Source organism: Heterodontus francisci, chromosome 42, assembly GCF_036365525.1.
Source record: "Heterodontus francisci isolate sHetFra1 chromosome 42, sHetFra1.hap1, whole genome shotgun sequence".
Classification (NCBI taxonomy): Eukaryota; Metazoa; Chordata; class Chondrichthyes; order Heterodontiformes; family Heterodontidae; genus Heterodontus; species Heterodontus francisci.
Window position 1 is genome coordinate 7,222,875 of NC_090412.1, and position 19,199 is coordinate 7,242,073.

General features: G+C 39.1%; 1 protein-coding gene across 3 annotated transcripts in view; it reads right to left on the minus strand.

Annotated features, from left to right (window-relative positions):
• Positions 1-19,199, minus strand: part of micu1 (mitochondrial calcium uptake 1) — a 93,734-nt gene that overhangs the window by 20,720 nt on the left and 53,815 nt on the right. For 2 of the 3 annotated variants that reach the window (XM_068020454.1, XM_068020453.1), the window contains 5 exons: positions 18,649-18,692; positions 11,263-11,304; positions 7,268-7,382; positions 2,942-3,024; positions 1,295-1,492 (listed from right to left, as the gene is read on the minus strand). In XM_068020454.1, the coding sequence (XP_067876555.1) occupies positions 1,295-1,492; positions 2,942-3,024; positions 7,268-7,382; positions 11,263-11,304; positions 18,649-18,692 (482 nt within the window). The remainder of the gene's footprint in view (positions 1-1,294; positions 1,493-2,941; positions 3,025-7,267; positions 7,383-11,262; positions 11,305-18,648; positions 18,693-19,199) is intronic. The other variant, XM_068020455.1, reaches the window with a different exon arrangement.

Here is a 19,199-nt window from a genome sequence, read left to right on the forward strand (position 1 = left end):
ATGAAAAGTGAGTATGCAGATACTGCATTAAAAAAAAAGCACTGCACTTCATTCTCAGCAAAAAGCTAAATTTCATACTTCATAGACATGCATTGAAGACGATTTGTCTTCTGCCTTTTTCACTACTGAAAGATATTCTTCAATGAATTACTGCAATATATCTATTCTGATCCAAAAGAGCAGCCTTGCTCATTCTGTGACTAATTCCCTTTCTTTTAGTAAATGGGAGCCAGACAAACAATCCATCACTGAGATTTGATGAAACTAATTTTAAAAAAAACACAAGTTTTTGGATGCCTAGCCAACAGCATGCAGAAAATGCAAATCTGACTTTGTTTTCCCACCATTATAATAAAATACAAGGACTTACTCAAATAATTGACACACCTTTCATTGGAGAGGTGTAGACTGAAAGGGGATATGAGTGAGGTTTAAAATTAATAATGATCAAGGATGTTGAACACCAGTCAGGGTTACTTGTTTTGGTATAAGACAGCAGAATGAGGGGCCAATAGCTTAAGATGAAAAGAAGAAGATTTAGGCAAGATATAAGGGAATATTACTTGACTGAGAGGTGGTTGGTTTTCAGAACAGCTTACCGGGGAGGCTGTGGGGACTTGTAAGTTAAATCGGTTCAAGGTAAACTTGGATAAGAATCTTGAAAAAAAAACACATTATTGGATATAACTGCTAGGTCAGCAGGGAGTGGATTTAGATGGATCGATTGCTTCATCCAGCTAAGATTTTCTACATTTCATTCATGTAGGCACCAGAGCAGAAATGTGTAATGTCACAAAGGAGAGTTCGACATGTAAATAGCAAATTTTGCAAGGCTTGGTTCAAGTAGCGTAGTCTTTGTTTGCTAGAGCATAGATAAGGGAACTGGGCAGAGATGTCTGCATTGTAACTCATGGTGCTCCTGATTTTCCAGTGATTCTGTAATCTGCACTCCTGTCAAACAAGGCTCTATTTTGGGAGCAAAGCATCACAATGTTTACTATTAAATACCCTCGTCTGAGCTTTGTTAGATTGATAGTTCTGTAAAAGTGCAACATAGTAAAGATCAAATAAAATCAATCCTAATTCTCACTATTGCTGGGATAGCCTCGATTTGGTGTTATGTCAGTCAAATAAATAGCTGTTCCCTGTTTGTTCCAAGTATATTGTACTGGCTTTTCATATTCTCATTTACCATAATTTCAAGCTAAATGTCCCCCTCCTTTGGGTGATTAATTTATAATATTCAGGATATTTAGTAGCACTGCCAATAAGCAATACTCTGAACTGTTCTTACCTCTAGTTTGAGAACATCCTGTTGTAGTTTACGCTGAAACTCTAGAAAATGCTTAATAGTCAGTTTTCCCTTTAGATCTGCACCAAAGAAGTAAGTGGTGAGTGCTGAGCTAACTCCAGATTTCAGCGTGTTCCCTGTTGTGGAGCGGTCTCGGTGACGCATGCCTATACTAGTCTGTGATCGAATAATACTCTGAACCTGCGAAGTGTAAGCAGAAATAAGGCAAGCTTAAAAAGACTTTTTATGCACAGACCACACCTTCCTCATTACCTTGGCCATCAGCAAAACACAGCAATACTGAAACATTTAATGCTACACAAGAGAGATACAGTGAAGGAAGGCCTTCAGCCTGTTTTATTTCAACCATTCCAGCATCTATTTTTTAAATGCATCCAGTGTCCTGGCTTTAACCACTCTCATTCTGGCCTAACCACCCTTAAATGACCATATTCGCACATATGACTGGCATGGAAACCAGTGTAAAATTGATAGCTAACATAAGGCATATATGTTATGAGGAGAGGTTAAAGAGTTTGGAATGTCTACTCTGGAGAAGAGAAGGATTAAAGATATAATTCAAATGTTCAAGATCATTAAGGGAACAAACTGAACGCTAATAAGAGATAAAAAGACTTGCATTTCCATAGTGCCTTTAATCACCAAGACATTCCAAAGCACTTTACAACCAAGGAAGTATTTTTGAAGTGTAGTAGTCACTGTGTGACGTAGGAAACATGGCAGCCAATTTGCAAGCTCCTACAAATAGCAATGTGATAATGACCAGATAATCTGTTTTAGTGATGTTGGTTGAGGGATAAATACTGGCTAGGAGACTGAAAATAACTCCCCTGCTCTTCTTTGAAATGGTGCCGTGGGGTCTTTTGTAACCACCTGAGAGCGCAAATGAGCCTTGAAAGATGGCACCTTCAACAGAGCAGCACTCCTTCATCAATGTACTGGAGCGTCGGACTAGATTTTTGCATTCAAGTGTCTGGAGTGGGACTTGAATCCACAACGTTCTGAGTTTGAGGTGAGAGTGCTACCATACTGAGCCACGGCTGACAACCAAATAATGCTTGGGATTACCAGAAACTCAAGAGATAGGTGACATAGCTGAAGCTAAGAGGGAAAGTGCTCTGACAACATAGATTCAACTACTTTACACAGAGGGTGGTGAACATACAGAACCAAATGCCCTGTGAGGGTATGGAGTGAGATAGTGTGTAAAAATTCAAGGGAGATAGTTGAGGGAGTGCAGGATTGAAGGTTCTTACTTTTCTGTGCAGTGTTTTTTCTGGTCCTGTACTTTATGTTCCTAATTTCTTTTTGAAATTACAATAATTTTATCTGATGTTATCACATTGCTTCCGAGGCCATGCTCAGTGTAAAATTAAACAGTTACATTGAACATGCAGAAACTCTAAAGGGATAGAATTTCATAGGGTTTTCCTCATGTCCTGCTGTAACTTAGGTGGATAACCCAAAGAAAAGCATGAATGGCCGTTAATGCCACTTCTGATGTTTCCATTGCTCTTCTGCCCAAGTTATCACGGGAGGTCGGGTGAGCTCCTGCAGAAATTCTACCCCTAGCTCGATTACTGCTGCCAGCAGAGCCATCCTACGTGCAAGTGCTTCATTAATCATTACCTGTTCAAACTCCTCCAGATCAACCTCTCCATCACCATTCAGATCAAACATTTTAAAGGCGATTTCAAAATTCCTGTGTGGAGCTAATTTAGAGAAGTAATTAATCAAAGTTGTTAATACAAATATACAGAACCTTTCAACATAGCAGTATTGGGTACACTACAGGCTCCATTGTAACATATATTGTTTGTGGCTTCTATCCCAACAGAAGAACTATACACAGAGTTAGAAAAGACAAACCTCCCTAGTGCATGTTTTTATGGTTCCCACTGGTTGTTATAAAAAATGTGTTTTTAAACTCAAACATCAAGACATTCTTAACTTCTCCCAAATGGCAAAGCCTGAGTATCTTTCAGAGTGCTTAGAATTTAAACTGCAATTATATTTGCAGAAAATTCATTCCAGCGTTGAAGGTATCAAATACTTGTATTCATATACGTCAATGAATCTTGGAAACATTTCAATGCTCTTTACATATAATGAATAAATTTGAGGTTCAGTGGTGCGTTGTGTAAGCAAACACTTCATGCACATCAGATTTCCACAAACAAGTAATCTGGCTTTGCTGATATTGGTTAAGAGAAGGAACGCTTGCCCAACACAGCCATCATGTGATCTTAAACATTCATTTGAACTGGCAGATGGGACAGCAGCTTAACACCTCATCAGAAGGATGGTACCTCCAACAATGCAGCACACCCTCAATAATGCACTGAAATATAACTGACAACCTTCTGACTCAGATCCAACAGTAGTAACTGAGCCAAGCTGTCAGACATTGAGCCTACTGAAGAACTGCACTTGTGTTTAAAGCCAGTCACTGATCATGCACAAAAGCAGGATCCCAGAATGACTTCTGGGATGGCCTAACAGAGACATGCTCATGGTTTGGAAAGATTACTGTAAACAGATATTTAAGTTATTAATTTACCAAATGATTATTTTTCTATTATTAAGCTGTATATACACATTCCCAGTTCATGGTAGAATACAGAACGAGTGCACGCTTCTCTGTAGATCACATGATGAGCCAATGTCAAGGCTGCTACACAACCTCACATCTCTTGGGCAGGATTACTTGTCACAGGGCAGGACTTTATTTCTCAAGAGGCGGAGATCACACAGGATGAGAACAGGGAAGAGTGTCTCATTACTGTGACATCCCCTCATTAAAATGTTATGCTCCAATTGCCGTGCCTTCATTTTATGTCTCTACTCTCTCTTTATGTAGTTGATTTCAACTCATTGAATCTCCCATTAACAGCTCACCAATTGTGGTGCTCATCTTTAATTTTAGCAGCCTATAAAAATGCAAATATTCACAATTCCTCTCTGCAGAGTTGAATGCATTTTAATTGAATTCTGTATGATTTATATTGTTTCCTAATTGCATGTGATCAAAATGTCCCTGCGACATTGAACATTTTTCTAGACCTCGCTGCACCATAGCTACAACCAGAATAAGGGAAGATAATCTGCCCTCAGCCTTTACACCTATGGATCAATCATAAGGTGGTGCCTGGTGTGATCCCTCTCGCACTTTCCTCTCCCTCCTTGTGGGAAAATACTCAGCATCTCCCCCACTGCAGCATGGCCACGGCTGGGAACTCACTTTGCAGGAGATCACGGGCATAAACCAGCATCCTCCTGATGAAGCACAAAACTCTGTGCTACTGCCTTGCCCTAATTTGCACAGTTTCTGAGTTCATTTTACATGCACCACAATATGGGACACATCAGAAAAGCCACATAGAGTTGTGACATTTACTAAAATAGCTGAAGAGAGGACATCTTTCTGCACCAACACTGATAAGCTCTGAAGCCAATTCACACAACATTCATATACAGGCTGACATATCTAACATATTTTGCTACAAGTATCTACATTATCTCTGAAAGAGAGAGACTGTTGCAATGAATTGGAATGAATGGCTGAACATACACAACTGAGGAAGTTAAACTAGAAACAAGCCTCTGTGATTCATGCACCCTGGCTTATTTGAATGTGCTTCTGCCCAATCCAAAACTCTGCAACATAACTGGCATCATATAATGTGTTATATATGTTTGTGGAATTCAAATGCCAGCATAAGCAGGCAGAAGCTCTCCAGCTGTCAGAATACAACTGGATATATTTGATTGTGGAAGAAAATTCAAGAGATCCTCAAAGGACTGTCAATCTGCAGCTCATTAATGTAAAGCAATTTACTCTGGTTTGGGGTTTTTTTGGTCAGCAAAGAAATTGAAGCATGGAAACCTATCCTGCTTAACAGCCTCTGAACCAAGGTACTGGGAAATCTAGGCCTGCAGAATTACACACGCCCCCTCCTCAGGTACCACACCTGAATTCTCCGAGTCCAGAGAGCTTAGGCCATTTGGCAGAGCCAAGGTGTATGAAGCCCCAAGTACATGAATTGCTGCTGCTGCAGTTTAACCAGCTATAACTGCCTGGTTTTTCAGCATTGTGCACTAGTAATGTGTGACACGACAATCCAAAGAACCGATAAAAAGCTAGAGGTAGCAGCGAGATTCAGTGATGGTTTTTGTACTGACTAGGATTTCACTTCTTGTGAAATCACAGAGCAATAGGGTTAAATCCAAGGAAAATCTGGCTATTGTAAATCTCAGGTCATCTAGCTGGGTATATCTGAACATTATGGGGTCTTTGATAGGGTCCACAGGTGTCTGATCTAACATTTCTTGTGATGTCAAATATCTGATAACTTACTAGATGTTATTTCCATGGGACAAAAATAGCACGGTTTTCCTTTGGATAACTGACATTGTCTTTAGCAAGTTAGGACAGGGCACCTTCAGGGAGAAGATGAATATTTGCAAGTTTTTGAAAATGACCACAGTAACCACACCCCTTACAGTGGCTAAGAAGGGATTGCACAACTCAAGTCATGTTGCTGGCCTGTCCAACTTTGTGAAGAGGCAAGAGGCAGCAACCTAAATAAATTTTCATGTGGTGACTTGATTAGATTTTCTTAAAAAGGGGCAAAGATAACAAAGAATTATGGAAATGCCAATAATATATTTAAACGACAACATGCCTTATTGATTTCTTCCTCGTAATCTGAGAGTTCCCTGGATATGCTGAATCAGGCCATAAATTAGCATCAATAAATAATTACCAAAATTGCAGTAATTAGTCAGCAGAGAATAAGATTTTCTTTTACAGCTCAGGAACTCTACTGCATCTCTCCATTAATTCCCAATTTAGTTCTTAAACAATTCTGCTGTGAAATTAGCTGGAAATAGTATTTATTATGCTGAACAGAAGAATTGCGTATCTAATAAGATTACATAAATTATAAACAAACTCTAACCACAAGACTACGCAAGTACAAGCAGTCTTTCTGTTTTAGTCCACAATACTCTAAGTTACATTTAAAACTGGACTGTATAAGCATCCTCCGAATGGAACCTTAAACTCAGCTTTACTCAGCCTAAGCACTTCAGAATCAGTGATTCCTGTCCTCAACTTTATATCATTTTAGAGAACGACCGAGTCCACCTGCAACAACACAGTTTGCAAACCATGATTTGGGGGGAAAACACAAGTACAGCAGATATATCCAAAAGATTATTGTAAGAAAGGCAAGAAAACAGCATCTCTGGAGCTAAGCTGTGATATCTTCCAACTAGCTGCACCATGCCTCCATAACTGTTAAATGGGAGCTGCAAAGATAGGTACAGATTGGTGGAAAGCCATTTGACTATTTGGTTCATCATTCCATGATAACCTAAATATCCCCAACACAGCACCTACCTACATCTTGAATAATTCCACAGTCTTTGTTTTGACTATCTCACCTAGACAACCATTTCAGGCATTAATCATTGAATGAAGTGCTTCCTGACATATGTTCTATACTTGTCTTGTATCATGTTTTTCAATTGTGTCTTGACTTAAAATACTGCTCAGGATTAATGTTTTCCATTCCACTCTATATATCTATAAGGCCCCTCTCAAGGCAGACATTATGTTCTTATACATACTTTGCGGTGCCTGTGATTTTCAATGCCCGTTCCAATTCCCACCCCTCCTCCCCACTACCCAATAAACCAAAGTAAAGTTAAAGATTATAGGCTAATAACTCAAGAGTTAAGGTTATTACAAAACATTTCCATTTGTATACGGAGATCTTACAGAAAAACAAACCAAGTTCATGCAATATTACAGTATTAATAAAAGGGAGATTTATGAGTCATGTTCTGTTTTGATGCTTCTGATGTGAAATACATTTTACTGATCCATTTCTTCAGTTTATAGATTGTTCTAGGAGAGTTGGGTGTCATAATGCATCAATAAATACTCACTGGACAGAACGGTGGTGAGAAAAATGTAATCAGAGAAGGAAATCAGTCCACACTCGCCCAATGTGTAAAATATGCTGTCCTCGTCAGCAAACTTCTCCCGCCCATGGGAAAGCTTCTACCAAAGAAGACAGGAAAACAAAATCAGTCAGAGTGGTGACTTCAACAGCAAGATTGTTGGGCTGTCAAATACAGGCCTGGCATCAAACTGCAGAAGATGCAGAGCACAAGCAAAGAAAATAAGAAATGGTGATTGAGTAGATTGCAAAATTGACCATATCCCATTATACAATAACGCACAAGCTGAGGCTAAGGGGTAGAGTTGAGGGGGCATAACATGCAGGAACCACAGTATCAGACACACAATAAACACTGCAACGTTTAAAACAGGAAAGACTGATGCAGACAGATTCACATACCTAATGCAGCAAAATATCATGTCAAAGTCCCACTGATCACTGCTATAAAGATTGGTTACTTCCATCGATCAAAGAATCATAACATTGAGGGAGAAACAAAAAAGGGAAACCCCTTTACAAATTGGGATATAAACACACATTCATAGCCAAGGGAGTATGCACCACGAGCATCTTCTGCCATTCAATCATATCATGGCTGATTCTGTACCTCAACTCCATTTAACCAACTTTGCTCGAGATCCTTCGATATGCTTACCTCAAATATCAGTCTTTAAAATTTCAACCAGTATCCACAGCTTGTTGAGACAGATATTCCTGATTTCCGCTACCCTGGTATATGGAAAAAGTGCCTCCTGATTTCTCTTCTAAATGGCCTAGCTCTAATTTTAAGTTTATGCCCCTTTGTTCTGGATCTCCCCACCAGAGGAAACAGTTTCTGTATCTACCCTGTTGAATCCGTTTATCATCTTAAACACCTCAATTAAATCACCCCTCAACCTCCTAAACTCAAGGGAATACAAGCCAGGTTGACGTAGTCCATCCTCATAATTTGATCCTTTAGACCTTGGAATAATTCTGATGATTCTATGCTGTACCTTCTCCAAGCTAAATATATCCTTCCCATGGCTCGGTGCTCAATATTGAATGCAGTACTCCACGTGGTATCTGACCAAAGCTGTGTACAACAGCAGCAAAACATTCCTTCATATTTCTAACTCCTTTAAAAGCAAACATTCCATTAGCCTTTCTGATTACTTTTTGTGTTCAAATGCCTGATAAGTTTCTGTAAATGAACTATATTCCTTTCAACCTAAATCTGTGCCTTCTGCTTTCAGCCTTTTCCAAGATATAACTGGGGTTTAACAAGTAACCCTTTAAATTAGGGACTGGAACTTATGTCAGATTCAAACTACAGATGTTCGACAATGCCATGCACCAGGTCAGATCTGTACAAGTTAAAACAACTAATCCAATATGTTCAAATTTAAAAGCAAAAATACTAAGCATATATTACCAAGTAAATGCAGGATTCTAAAATATGCACACTACATAGTATCCATTACAACCAATTGCTCTCACAGGTCCTGATAATAGTCTCTTGGAATGAATCAGTAACTTCGAACACCACCATACTGTGCAGTAAAAATTATACCCCCATGGGCAGTAAATTCAAATAAGCAAGTTAATCTAAAGTGCATAAACCAAACAAATAAGTAGAGCCACCTTCAGAAATACAGCACCATAATGAGGAAACTACCAAAAGACTTGATTCACCTTCATGTAACCCAGACAAATCCTGTACCAATAATACTCAGGAATAATACAAATGGAGAGACATTCTTCTGTGAAATTCCTAACAGCTTGCCATTTTAACATACAACAATTGGACAGCACATCTTCTCCTGACATCAAACCATAAACAAACTACTTACAAGCAAAATGCATTTGATGGCTCAATGTTTCAGCAACAGTTTCACACTATATACTGCTGCCAGATAGTTGAATGGGAATAGACGGCCTCCTGAATGAACATTTCATGTAACACTTAACTGAGCAATGTGAGGTCATTTCACATGAGGAGCAAAATCAAGTACCTCTTTTAAAGGTATGGAAAGAACAAACGGCTGTTGCTCGCTTCGAAATCTTGGCTTGGAAAAAATACTGCTATTTTATACATACCCTAAAAAGAAACATGTAAAATACTACAATTTGTGACGCTAAACAATCAAGTTTTCCAGCAAACAAATTCCTCTCACCTCTGTGCACATACATCCCCAGGTATCTCAGCCATGCCCTGTGCCTCCATTCTTAGCCACAAAATGGTGGTCAAAATGAAACATTAAAACAAAATTTAGTTAACGTTTCACGTCAGTGGCCCTTCATCAGAACAAATCAGGTCACAGACCCGAAACGTTAACTTGGCTTCTCTCTCCATGGATGCTGCGAGACCTGCTGAGTATTTCCAGCATTTTGCTTTTATTAAAACAAAATTTAGTTCCGCTGAATGACATACAATCTCCATTGCTTATGGTGGGCACAGTGATGTCAATGTAGATGCTGTAACCAAAAAAAACCCTCAAGTTTCCCCGATAACACTCCAATTTTTGATCAAAATGACAGCTGGAAAATTTGATATATCCCATCTCCCCACAGCGTAAGGTGATAAAAAGCACTCTAATCAAATGCTGTTTCATTTCCATGCTTTTTTAGGTTCTGTGCGACCACGAATAGATACTCAGCAGTGCTGAAGAAAGGTCAACAACCTGCAAAGTCAACTCTGCTTCTCAGTCCATAGATGCTGCCAGACCTACTGGAGTATTTCCAGCATTTTCAGTTTTTATTACTAATACTTCACCTGCAAAAGTGAAATCTTTTGCTCAGTACTTTTAAAGGTGTAAAGACTCTATTTCCATTTTTCTACCCGAGTACACCCAGGCCTACAGAAGGCTACTTCTAACAAAGAAAAATGGAGACAGTTAATACTGGAACACCAATACTTTGCAATACACAAAGTGACAGGGTGTGGATTCACAGCAATGATTTCTGATCTTGGTCACTCAATTGCAAAGAAATGGCAAGTACTGAATAAATACTCAATATGTTTTCATAGTGGAGGGAAAGAAAAAGGGCAAGTCATCCTGGGCCATTCTTCTGCATATCCAAATTCAGCTGTTTTTAAGCAACATCAGCAGGTATCTGGAATTAAGCCTCTAATGCTGGTACAGAATGACAAGAGTTTAATTGGCAATTAATGTGCAAATGCAGCAATTTCTTGAAACTCATGGGGAGGCTGAGGGTGAGCTGCCATTTTTGCGAGCACAAATCGTCCAGCAACTTGTGGCCCTTCATGATTCATAGAGTATTTCATCCTTGCTACTTGATGCTGGACGATTTACCTATTAATAATAATATGTGCAATAAACTCACTGTTACTTTAGCAGCAAAAATCTGTGCCATTTAATATCTTTCGACCAGGCGGATTGAATTATTTTCACCCTCTTTTCCCCCCTACCTCCCTTCATTCATGCGGTCAAAGCTGCTAGATCTGATGAGCGTTTTCAGCATTTTCTGGTTTTCTTTTATATTTTGATCATTTGCATTTTAATTTTGTTTTACGTTTAAGCAAATACTTGGGTTGGCAATTGGATATGATGAGGCATTTAATGCGAAGAGTTAGTTGATATAAATTACTGATTGCTAAACATTTTCTACAAGCCATATTGTACAGCCTCAATGGCTACATGAATACAGGTGATACTGTAGGGCATAGAAAATATAATGCAAGATGATTTGGTACCATTATAACCAAGTGAGGGCAATGAGGTAGGCTGTCTGATGAACTTACTTAACTATTATAAACAGCTTTATACTGAGCTATTGAGCTACATTTTTCAATGACAGTTTAGCACAATAAGTCATTAAAATATAATTATTTTTATCTTCAGCTCATTATCCATGGAAACTATGCCTTCGATGTTCTGATCTCCAAAACCATAAAGGTCTTCCCATTTCATGAATGAAAACTCCAAAAATTAATCGAAGCTCTCAAGTATTTGAACATTAAAACTTCATAAGTACCTGCTCTGTGAACTTCTTCCTTTTGCACTCCATTTCTAAACCCTTAAGTTCATAGTAGACATGCAAAAAAAAAAACAAGGCTATTAGTAGATTTGACTGCTCTACACACCTTCAACCTCATGGTAACATTGAAAGTGATCCTTTACAAGTGCTTATCATAAGGGATGCAATAGGGAGACCACATTTTTGTGCTGCAGCTAAGGAATTTGCTTTCTCCACTGTCAAGTGCAAAATTAGGTCATGAATCTTGAATACAGTGGATTATTACAGATACAAATCTGATGGCTTTAAGCTAATGACTACACAGTTTCATCTCCAATGGACTGCAAGTTGGAACGGTTTTGATTAATTTGAACTACTTATATGTCCGGGGATGCAACGTATAGCCAGCGACATACAACTTTAATGTACATCACTCGAGACATCACCCAAACAGAAGCTAGAATACGGTAATGCTTGTTATTTTATGCAGAGACAGAAAGCGAAATTACTGCATGATTTTTCAGGTCATGCATCAGCCTGTGTCATTAATCTTTCCCATTTGACTAAAAATATTCTGTTTTGCTGCTCCTGCTGATTCCTTCAAGGAACCTTCACATTTTAAATGGTCCCCCTTGATTACATGCATTTCTTACCAGTTTTCCAGGGGCATCGTTATTCTGTTTTATGAGTTTTTTACCTATGGCAGTTTTCCATTGTTGAACTGCAGATTCCACAAACATAAAAGCGTGCTTCAGTTATCTAAAGGTTTATTGCTACCATATCTATAACATTACAAATAGAGAGGGACAGAAGGGCACTAATTAAATCTTGAGCCCTCTAGCAAATGTGTAAAGTGCTTGAGCTTTATTCCTGCAGTATATGATTTCATAGCAACCTTTTATTGTACTGAAGAGGCAGTGAATTTATATGTTAGCCTTCAAATCAAAGGTTTCAATTACATCCTTAAGCAGTTTGTCTGCTGAATCTTGGATCTGGATTACAACCTGGAGTAAGAAAAAGAAAAAAAAACTTGGAGGAAAGCCATTTCTGTCCTCCAAGCCCCCTGATTCGGAGCAGAGAGAGATCCCCTGGAGAAGGCAGACTTGTACTACTTGAGTTTGATAGAGTGTGGAGCGCAAGAACCTTTCCATAGTTCATGTGCAATCCACCCCATCGTAGTTTCTAACACTGCATTTAATCTGAAGGAAAGTCTGCATAAATATTCCCTGATCCCCAAAGTGTGAACCAAAACATCAAAGCACACATCTGCACTACTGAACATAGGCCAGTCACACTCCACATGCACAGCTTTCTCCTTCCTCGGTGGCATAGTATCATGAAATAGTTGGCAATCTCAGTCCACACTTGCAGTCTTATAATCCTTTCTTAATCAGGTTTTTTTGAAGGTGTTTATTGATACAGATGCAGTAACTGTCTTTTTCTGGGAGTCTGAACCATATTTGAAACTCTGATCTCTCTTCTTGGAGAAGGTTGTTGCAAGCCCTCCCTAGTCTCCCGTTAAGAGTTTAGGGGTCACTTGGAGCAAGGTCTGTGGTCAATATTTTTGCCACTTCTGGATGAGACTTTGGCAGCTTGCTTTCTCGTTATCTGAGTGTTTTAGCACTCTGAAATGGTAATAACTAATTCCCCTTACTCAAAGAACATATGCAAGGAAATTTCTGCTGTCTCCCTGCTTCTCTGAGCACAGTATGCTTGTTAACTGGGACTAGGGCTTTCAGGACTGCCTTGCTAATCCTGATTCATATCTTTCACATTAAGAGTTACCATCATCCTCTGTATTACTATTTCTACATTACACTGAAGTGCAGTTTGTTGTCAAATTCTTCAGTAAAAGCTCAAAGGTAAATTGAACAAAAAGCTTAATGCAGACAGCACAAAAATCAAATATAGACAGACCTTCTAACAGCAACCGATGTAATAACAGGATGTACTCTGGGAAAAGTGATTTCACGGCAGCACCGTTTTCTTGGACTCCAGCAACTGTAAACAAACCAATACTTTGTTCCTGAATTGCAGACAAAAATTACTGCATATGCTTCAAAGAAATTAGATACACAATTTGCGTCCAACACCTCACAATAAAAGGTGGTTTTGCACCCCACAACACCTGACTACTCCAATGCTCTTCCCTGCTAGCTCTGGGTTCCACTCTACAAAACACCCTTAACAGCACCAAGTTTAGTCAGTGCACTGGCCAACAATTCTCCTTCAACCAACCAAAACAGACTGACTGATGATGCCATTTTAATTCTCCACCCCACTCCCACTCGGTCCTCAGCCTCCTCCACTGTTCCAATGAAGTTCAACAAACAGCACCTCATCTTTCGAACAGGCACTTCACATTCTTCCGGACTCAACATTAAGTGCAACAATTTCAAATCATAACCACTGCTTCAACTGGTTTGGAAAGCAGCTGCTGGTAAGGAGTCTGCCACTGCCATTTTCAGCTCCTCTAGACCCATCCTTCACTTATCCCATTAGCACCCACATTGGTCTTGCCCATTATTCCCTTTTTGTCACTTAAATCATTCCGACCTTTCACCTGATCATAGACCTTTCCTTTTTGTTCTTTCCTCCCACCCCTTTCGCTGCCTCTGCACTTGCTTAAGACCTGTAGCATCAGTAACATTTTCTAGTTCTGACAAAGGGTCACAGAACTGAAAAGTCAACTCTATTTTTCTCTCCATATTTCCAGCATTTCTGTCTATATTAACTGATGACTTACCTTACTGCTATTTGTGGGGGCTTACTATGCATAAAACGGCTCCTGTGATTCCTTGCATAACGAAGGAAACCGCACAAAATAATTAACTCTTTGGGAAGTTTCCAAGCAACGTGATAAAGTGCTATGTAAATGCAGTTACTTCTCTCCTCCATAATCAGTGTGTTTGTCATGTTTACCCACCCCACCTCAATCTTCCATTAAAGGGTTCATTAACGTTTGCCATTGTGCAGATAAACTTTGGAAGCACTGAACCATGGTGCTAAGAACAGTGGTAATTACAATTTCCACAGAATTAAATATACATTCATTATGAAAAGACGTATTAAAATAATTTTGATTTAACTGATCAGTCTTTCCTGGCATCTCAGGCACTTGCAACAGAGCATGCTGGGATAATCCAGTCAGGGATACAGGGAAGGTCCTACAGGGGACAGCATGGTAAAGGCTGAAGTGCATACTGGGTTATGCACATGCTCACACACCTCATACCTGCCAGAAATCCTGACGAGTGGGAGTGTGGTTCAGAATGTGATGAAAAGGGAAGAAAATGGGGGTCTGGTTACATCACAAAATACAGTACGCTACATTGAATGATTATAAGCAACACAGCAGACAGACAATAAGAACAGTTAATGGCTACACCAGCACCAAGCCAACAGCAGCGGTTTGGATGGTTAGGCTCCTCATCCTGGTAAGCTGACATTACCAATGTTAAACTTCAGCAGACCAAACATACAAGGACTCTCAGAATGTTAAAAATATCACAATAGAGTCAAAACATTTTAGTATTAGAGTACAGGCAACAGCCAAGATGCTTCTTGATTATAATGCATCACCCACAATATTCCTGTCCAAAGAACCATTCACAATTAGAAAATACACCTGCAGAAACAACCCAATGACATGCACAATGTGCTTTCAGAGCTATTGCCATTTTTACAGTTCTCTATTAAGTGCTGTACAGTCTAATAGACTGCATTACACCTAAAGAGAAACAGCAACAAGACTGCAGTATACCTGTAGAGAAACAACAGCCATACGGAGACTGCAACACATCTGCAGAAGAAACAAAAACAGCCACAGTGAAACTATAATACACCTGTAGAGGGAAGAACAGCATAGTGAAACTACAATACACTTGTAGAGATAAAGTTAAGCTGCAGTTAAATTGCAATCCACCTGTAGAAGGAACTGTGAGATTGCAGCAAATCCGTAACGACAGAAAGACCAGTGGGATTGCAATACATGTGTACAGAGAGAACACAGCCACGAGATTACAGCCCAACGAAACACAGCCACAGTGAGACTGCAGCACTTAATTATAACTGCAATGGTTTGTTTACGAAATTAGTGTAGTCACAGCGATGTTTTCCGAAACAACCCAGGAAGAGGGCCAAAATAGCTGAAAAGAATAAAAAGAGATGAGATAAATCAAGAAGCAGTAATGGGTGGGGGTGGTGGTAAAGGCTAGGATGAGGTTGAAAGTGTTTCCCTAGCAATGAAAGTAGCAGTCATGTCTGAAAAGACCAACTCAAAGAGACAAGGAGGAGAAAAAGAGCTTGGCACCAAAGAAGAAACTGAGCTTTTAAGAGGCAGGATTAACATGAGTACAAATCTGGAAGTTCTATTTGAAGTCAGAGGAGATAATGGAGTAAAGAAGATCAAAAGATGGACTCGGGGTATAGCCAAAGGCAAAAGCCTGTAGCTGTTGTGAGCCACTTTTAGACCAGACTGAGTAAGGGTGGCACGTTGCTTTTCCTGAAGGGCATTACTGAACCAGTTGGGTTTTTGTGACAATCCAGCAGCTTTCCGAACTTGAGTCCTTCGCTAGACCCAGGTGGTGAGGGCAAATCAAAAAATAGTTTTTTTTTCCATCCATGTCCACTCTGAGCTAAAAGATTGGCTTCAGAATAAAGCTGGTTTCCTGATTTACACTTGCATTTTCTTCATCTTGTTAACATTAACAAATGGAGGAAATTATACTCCATGTAGCTCTAACTTTAATCATTTAAGAACTACAGTGGCTTTTTTTTAATGCTGACTAAAAAAAAATACCCTGTGAAATGTGAAATATTGGATTTTGCCAAATCTACATTAAAATAATCAGCACAAAATAAAACCTACAGAAAATCCTCAGATGTTATAAAAACACATTTTGAAAGCTTAGAAAAAGACTGAACACAGAGTGACTGGGAGCTCTTGCAGGAAAAATAACCAAAACATCATGTTAATACTACACATAGCAGTTCAACTGATTGCAGAGGATTAACATTAGGCAGTTACATTACATCCTTCACTGAGCTGTACATGGACTAAATGATAGGAGAAACAAATACAAGGATGCACTGATGGGGAAATTAATTTGTAGTGTACACAATAACAATGTACATAGAAAAATAATACTATCCAGGGAAAAATCTTACTTCCTAAAAGCTGCTGTTCCTGTAAAAATGCTCAACAATTAACTTAAATTAAATGTGTTAAAAAGTCTGTTCAAAAAAGGAATTCAGTACCAGCACAAGTGAATGTCAGTCAGAAAATAAACCTCAAATTGTCAAGATAGGTGAATTTGCATTTTGCAACAAAAATCAACTTTTAAAAAATGTGTCAGTAACATCTGATGGTTACACATTAGTATTGTGTAAATATCCAATTTACAAATAACTTTTTAAAAGTATTAAATTGCAGGGCAACAAGTTTCTCCATTTCCAATCGGTTTTCATCAAATACCAGATGCACAGATTTATTATTACGGGGGGGGGGCGGGGAATAACAGATGATTCATAGGTCCTTCGATGGTTCAGTGTGCGTCTCCAATGTGCTGACTGAATAGGTTCTAAGTTCCATCTCCAGTCTGTTTAGATTCGGCTGATCTCAGCTGCATGGATGTTGTGGATGGACTCAGCTCACACAGGTTATGGAGTGGAAATTTTTTCCAGCATTCCTGCACCAGATTACTATCCAGTGGCCTTTGTTGGAAGTATGAACTGTTCTTAGATTTTATGTCCTCATGGTTGAACTGCTTACCCACACATAAATAATAATTCGTCAAGAGGGGCATAAATTCAATACCAGCAACACGGGCTAAACAGTCTCCTGATGTATATGTTCCTATGCTCTAATATTGACCATTTAGAGGGCATATTTAGAGGACACCTGATACACAGAAAACTTCATTCCAGCAAGGAAACAATGCCCTCAGGAGAGGGAGTGAGAGTTGGAAATAAAATAAATTGCAAGAAAAAGGATACAGGAAAAACAAAACAGCATTTTCTATCAGTTTAGCCAGCCTCTGTGACATTAACAAGTCAAGGAGTCACTGCTTGGAAATGAGGAGTCTGCAACCTCAAGGAGTAGAGGTTGATGGGGAACATTTCAATATCTTGTGCACTTGGTCTAAGCAGCGAAAATGACAACACCAATCCATCTACTGTCCTTTCCTTCTTCTGCAATGTTTCAGTTACTTGTTCAGAGACTTTGTCGATTCTCATATCATCAGCAAATGCAATAAAATGGTACCACTTTTGAGAACATCTATTTAATTATTACCGAAGATGAGAAACAAATTGGAGACAGCATACATATATCCCAGGGTCACAGAAAACCAACATAATCCAACAACAATTACATCTTCGTAAGAACTGATGGAAATTCTTACAGTAACTTGGGGAGGCAGTGGCACAGTGGTAATGTCACTGGACTAGTAATCCAGAGCCCAGGCTAACGCTCTGGGGACAGGGGTTCAAATCCCACCTCACAGATGGTAAAATCTGAATTTAATCCATAAATCAGGAACTAAAAAAAGCTAGTCTAATGGTGACCATGAAACCATTGTCGATTGTTTTAAAAACCCATCTGCTTCACTAGTGCCCTTGAGGGAAGGAAACCTGCTGTCCTTACTTGATCTGGTCTACATGTGATGCCAGACCCACAGCAATGTGGTTGACTCCTAAATGCCCTCTGAAATGGCCTAGCAAGCCTCTCAGTTCAAGGGCAATTAGGGATGGGCAATAAATGCTGGCCTAGCAACAACACCCACATCCCACAAACGAATAAAAAAAAATACGTTTGCTTTTATTCTTGATGTCTGCAATGAGCTATGTGCTCTCTTCTACACCATATGCCACTTTTTGAAGGTCTCCCTCAGTCATGCACTTGGGTGCAAGAAAGTAACATGGGTGGACAACTTGCTGTCAGGCTTGTTCCTAGCTGTTTGTTCCGACGCCGTCTAGCACATAACAGAGATCATGAACGGAATAGAGTGGAGGCTTGAATTAAATGTATTGCCCGACCCCAAGTTTGATAGATTGTTGGTTAAGCCTGCATCAGATAATGTGATGAGGGACTTCTCCCACCGAAAAAAAACGGTATTAGTTACATAAAATAGATGAAACATTATGACTACAATAAGTTTTATCAAGAAATGAACATTTTGATCACTGGGAGATTTCATCTAGTATATATTACACACAGATCTTGCACAATGTATTCCAAGTAGACCTCAACATAATTCACCACCATTTGTTTTCTCTTATACAAAATAAGATGTGCATTCGGTCAGTATGGTGTCATAGCAAACTTTTTTTTTTTCTACGAACCTACAGCCAACTATCTACATCACAACTATATAATATGCAAGGCAATATGGTGTTACTAACCTTCCCATCATATCGTTTCACTATGAACTGGTCCAAACCCTGATCTGAAAAAAAGAGAGAGAGAGAGAGACAGACAGAGAGAGAGAGAGAGAGAGACTGGGTTATGATTATTATGATTAAACATCACAGTACAATTCACTAACAGCTTGGTGTTGATTCATTCATTATAATGCTGGGCTAATCATACTTTTGTTGACTGCCCTGCAGACATTATAATTCTGATTAAAAATCCATTTCAAAATTAAAATTACATGTTCATAAGAACGGATAGAAATTCTTAGAGTAACTCAATGCTGTTAGACTGAAAATACCCTCAAGCTGTAGTATTAAAACATGTCAGATGATTAGGTAAATCTGATCTTCCCTTTACAATAAACTCATTGTACAGAGGCAGGAAATTCACAACAGTTTTCAATTGTATTTGAATCATTTTTTCAGAAGCTAGTGTCTTGGAGAATCAATTTTTTAAAATTCATTTACGGGATGTGGGCGTCCCTGGCCAGGCCAGCATTTATTGCCCATCCCTAATTGCCCTCGAGAAGGTGGTGGTG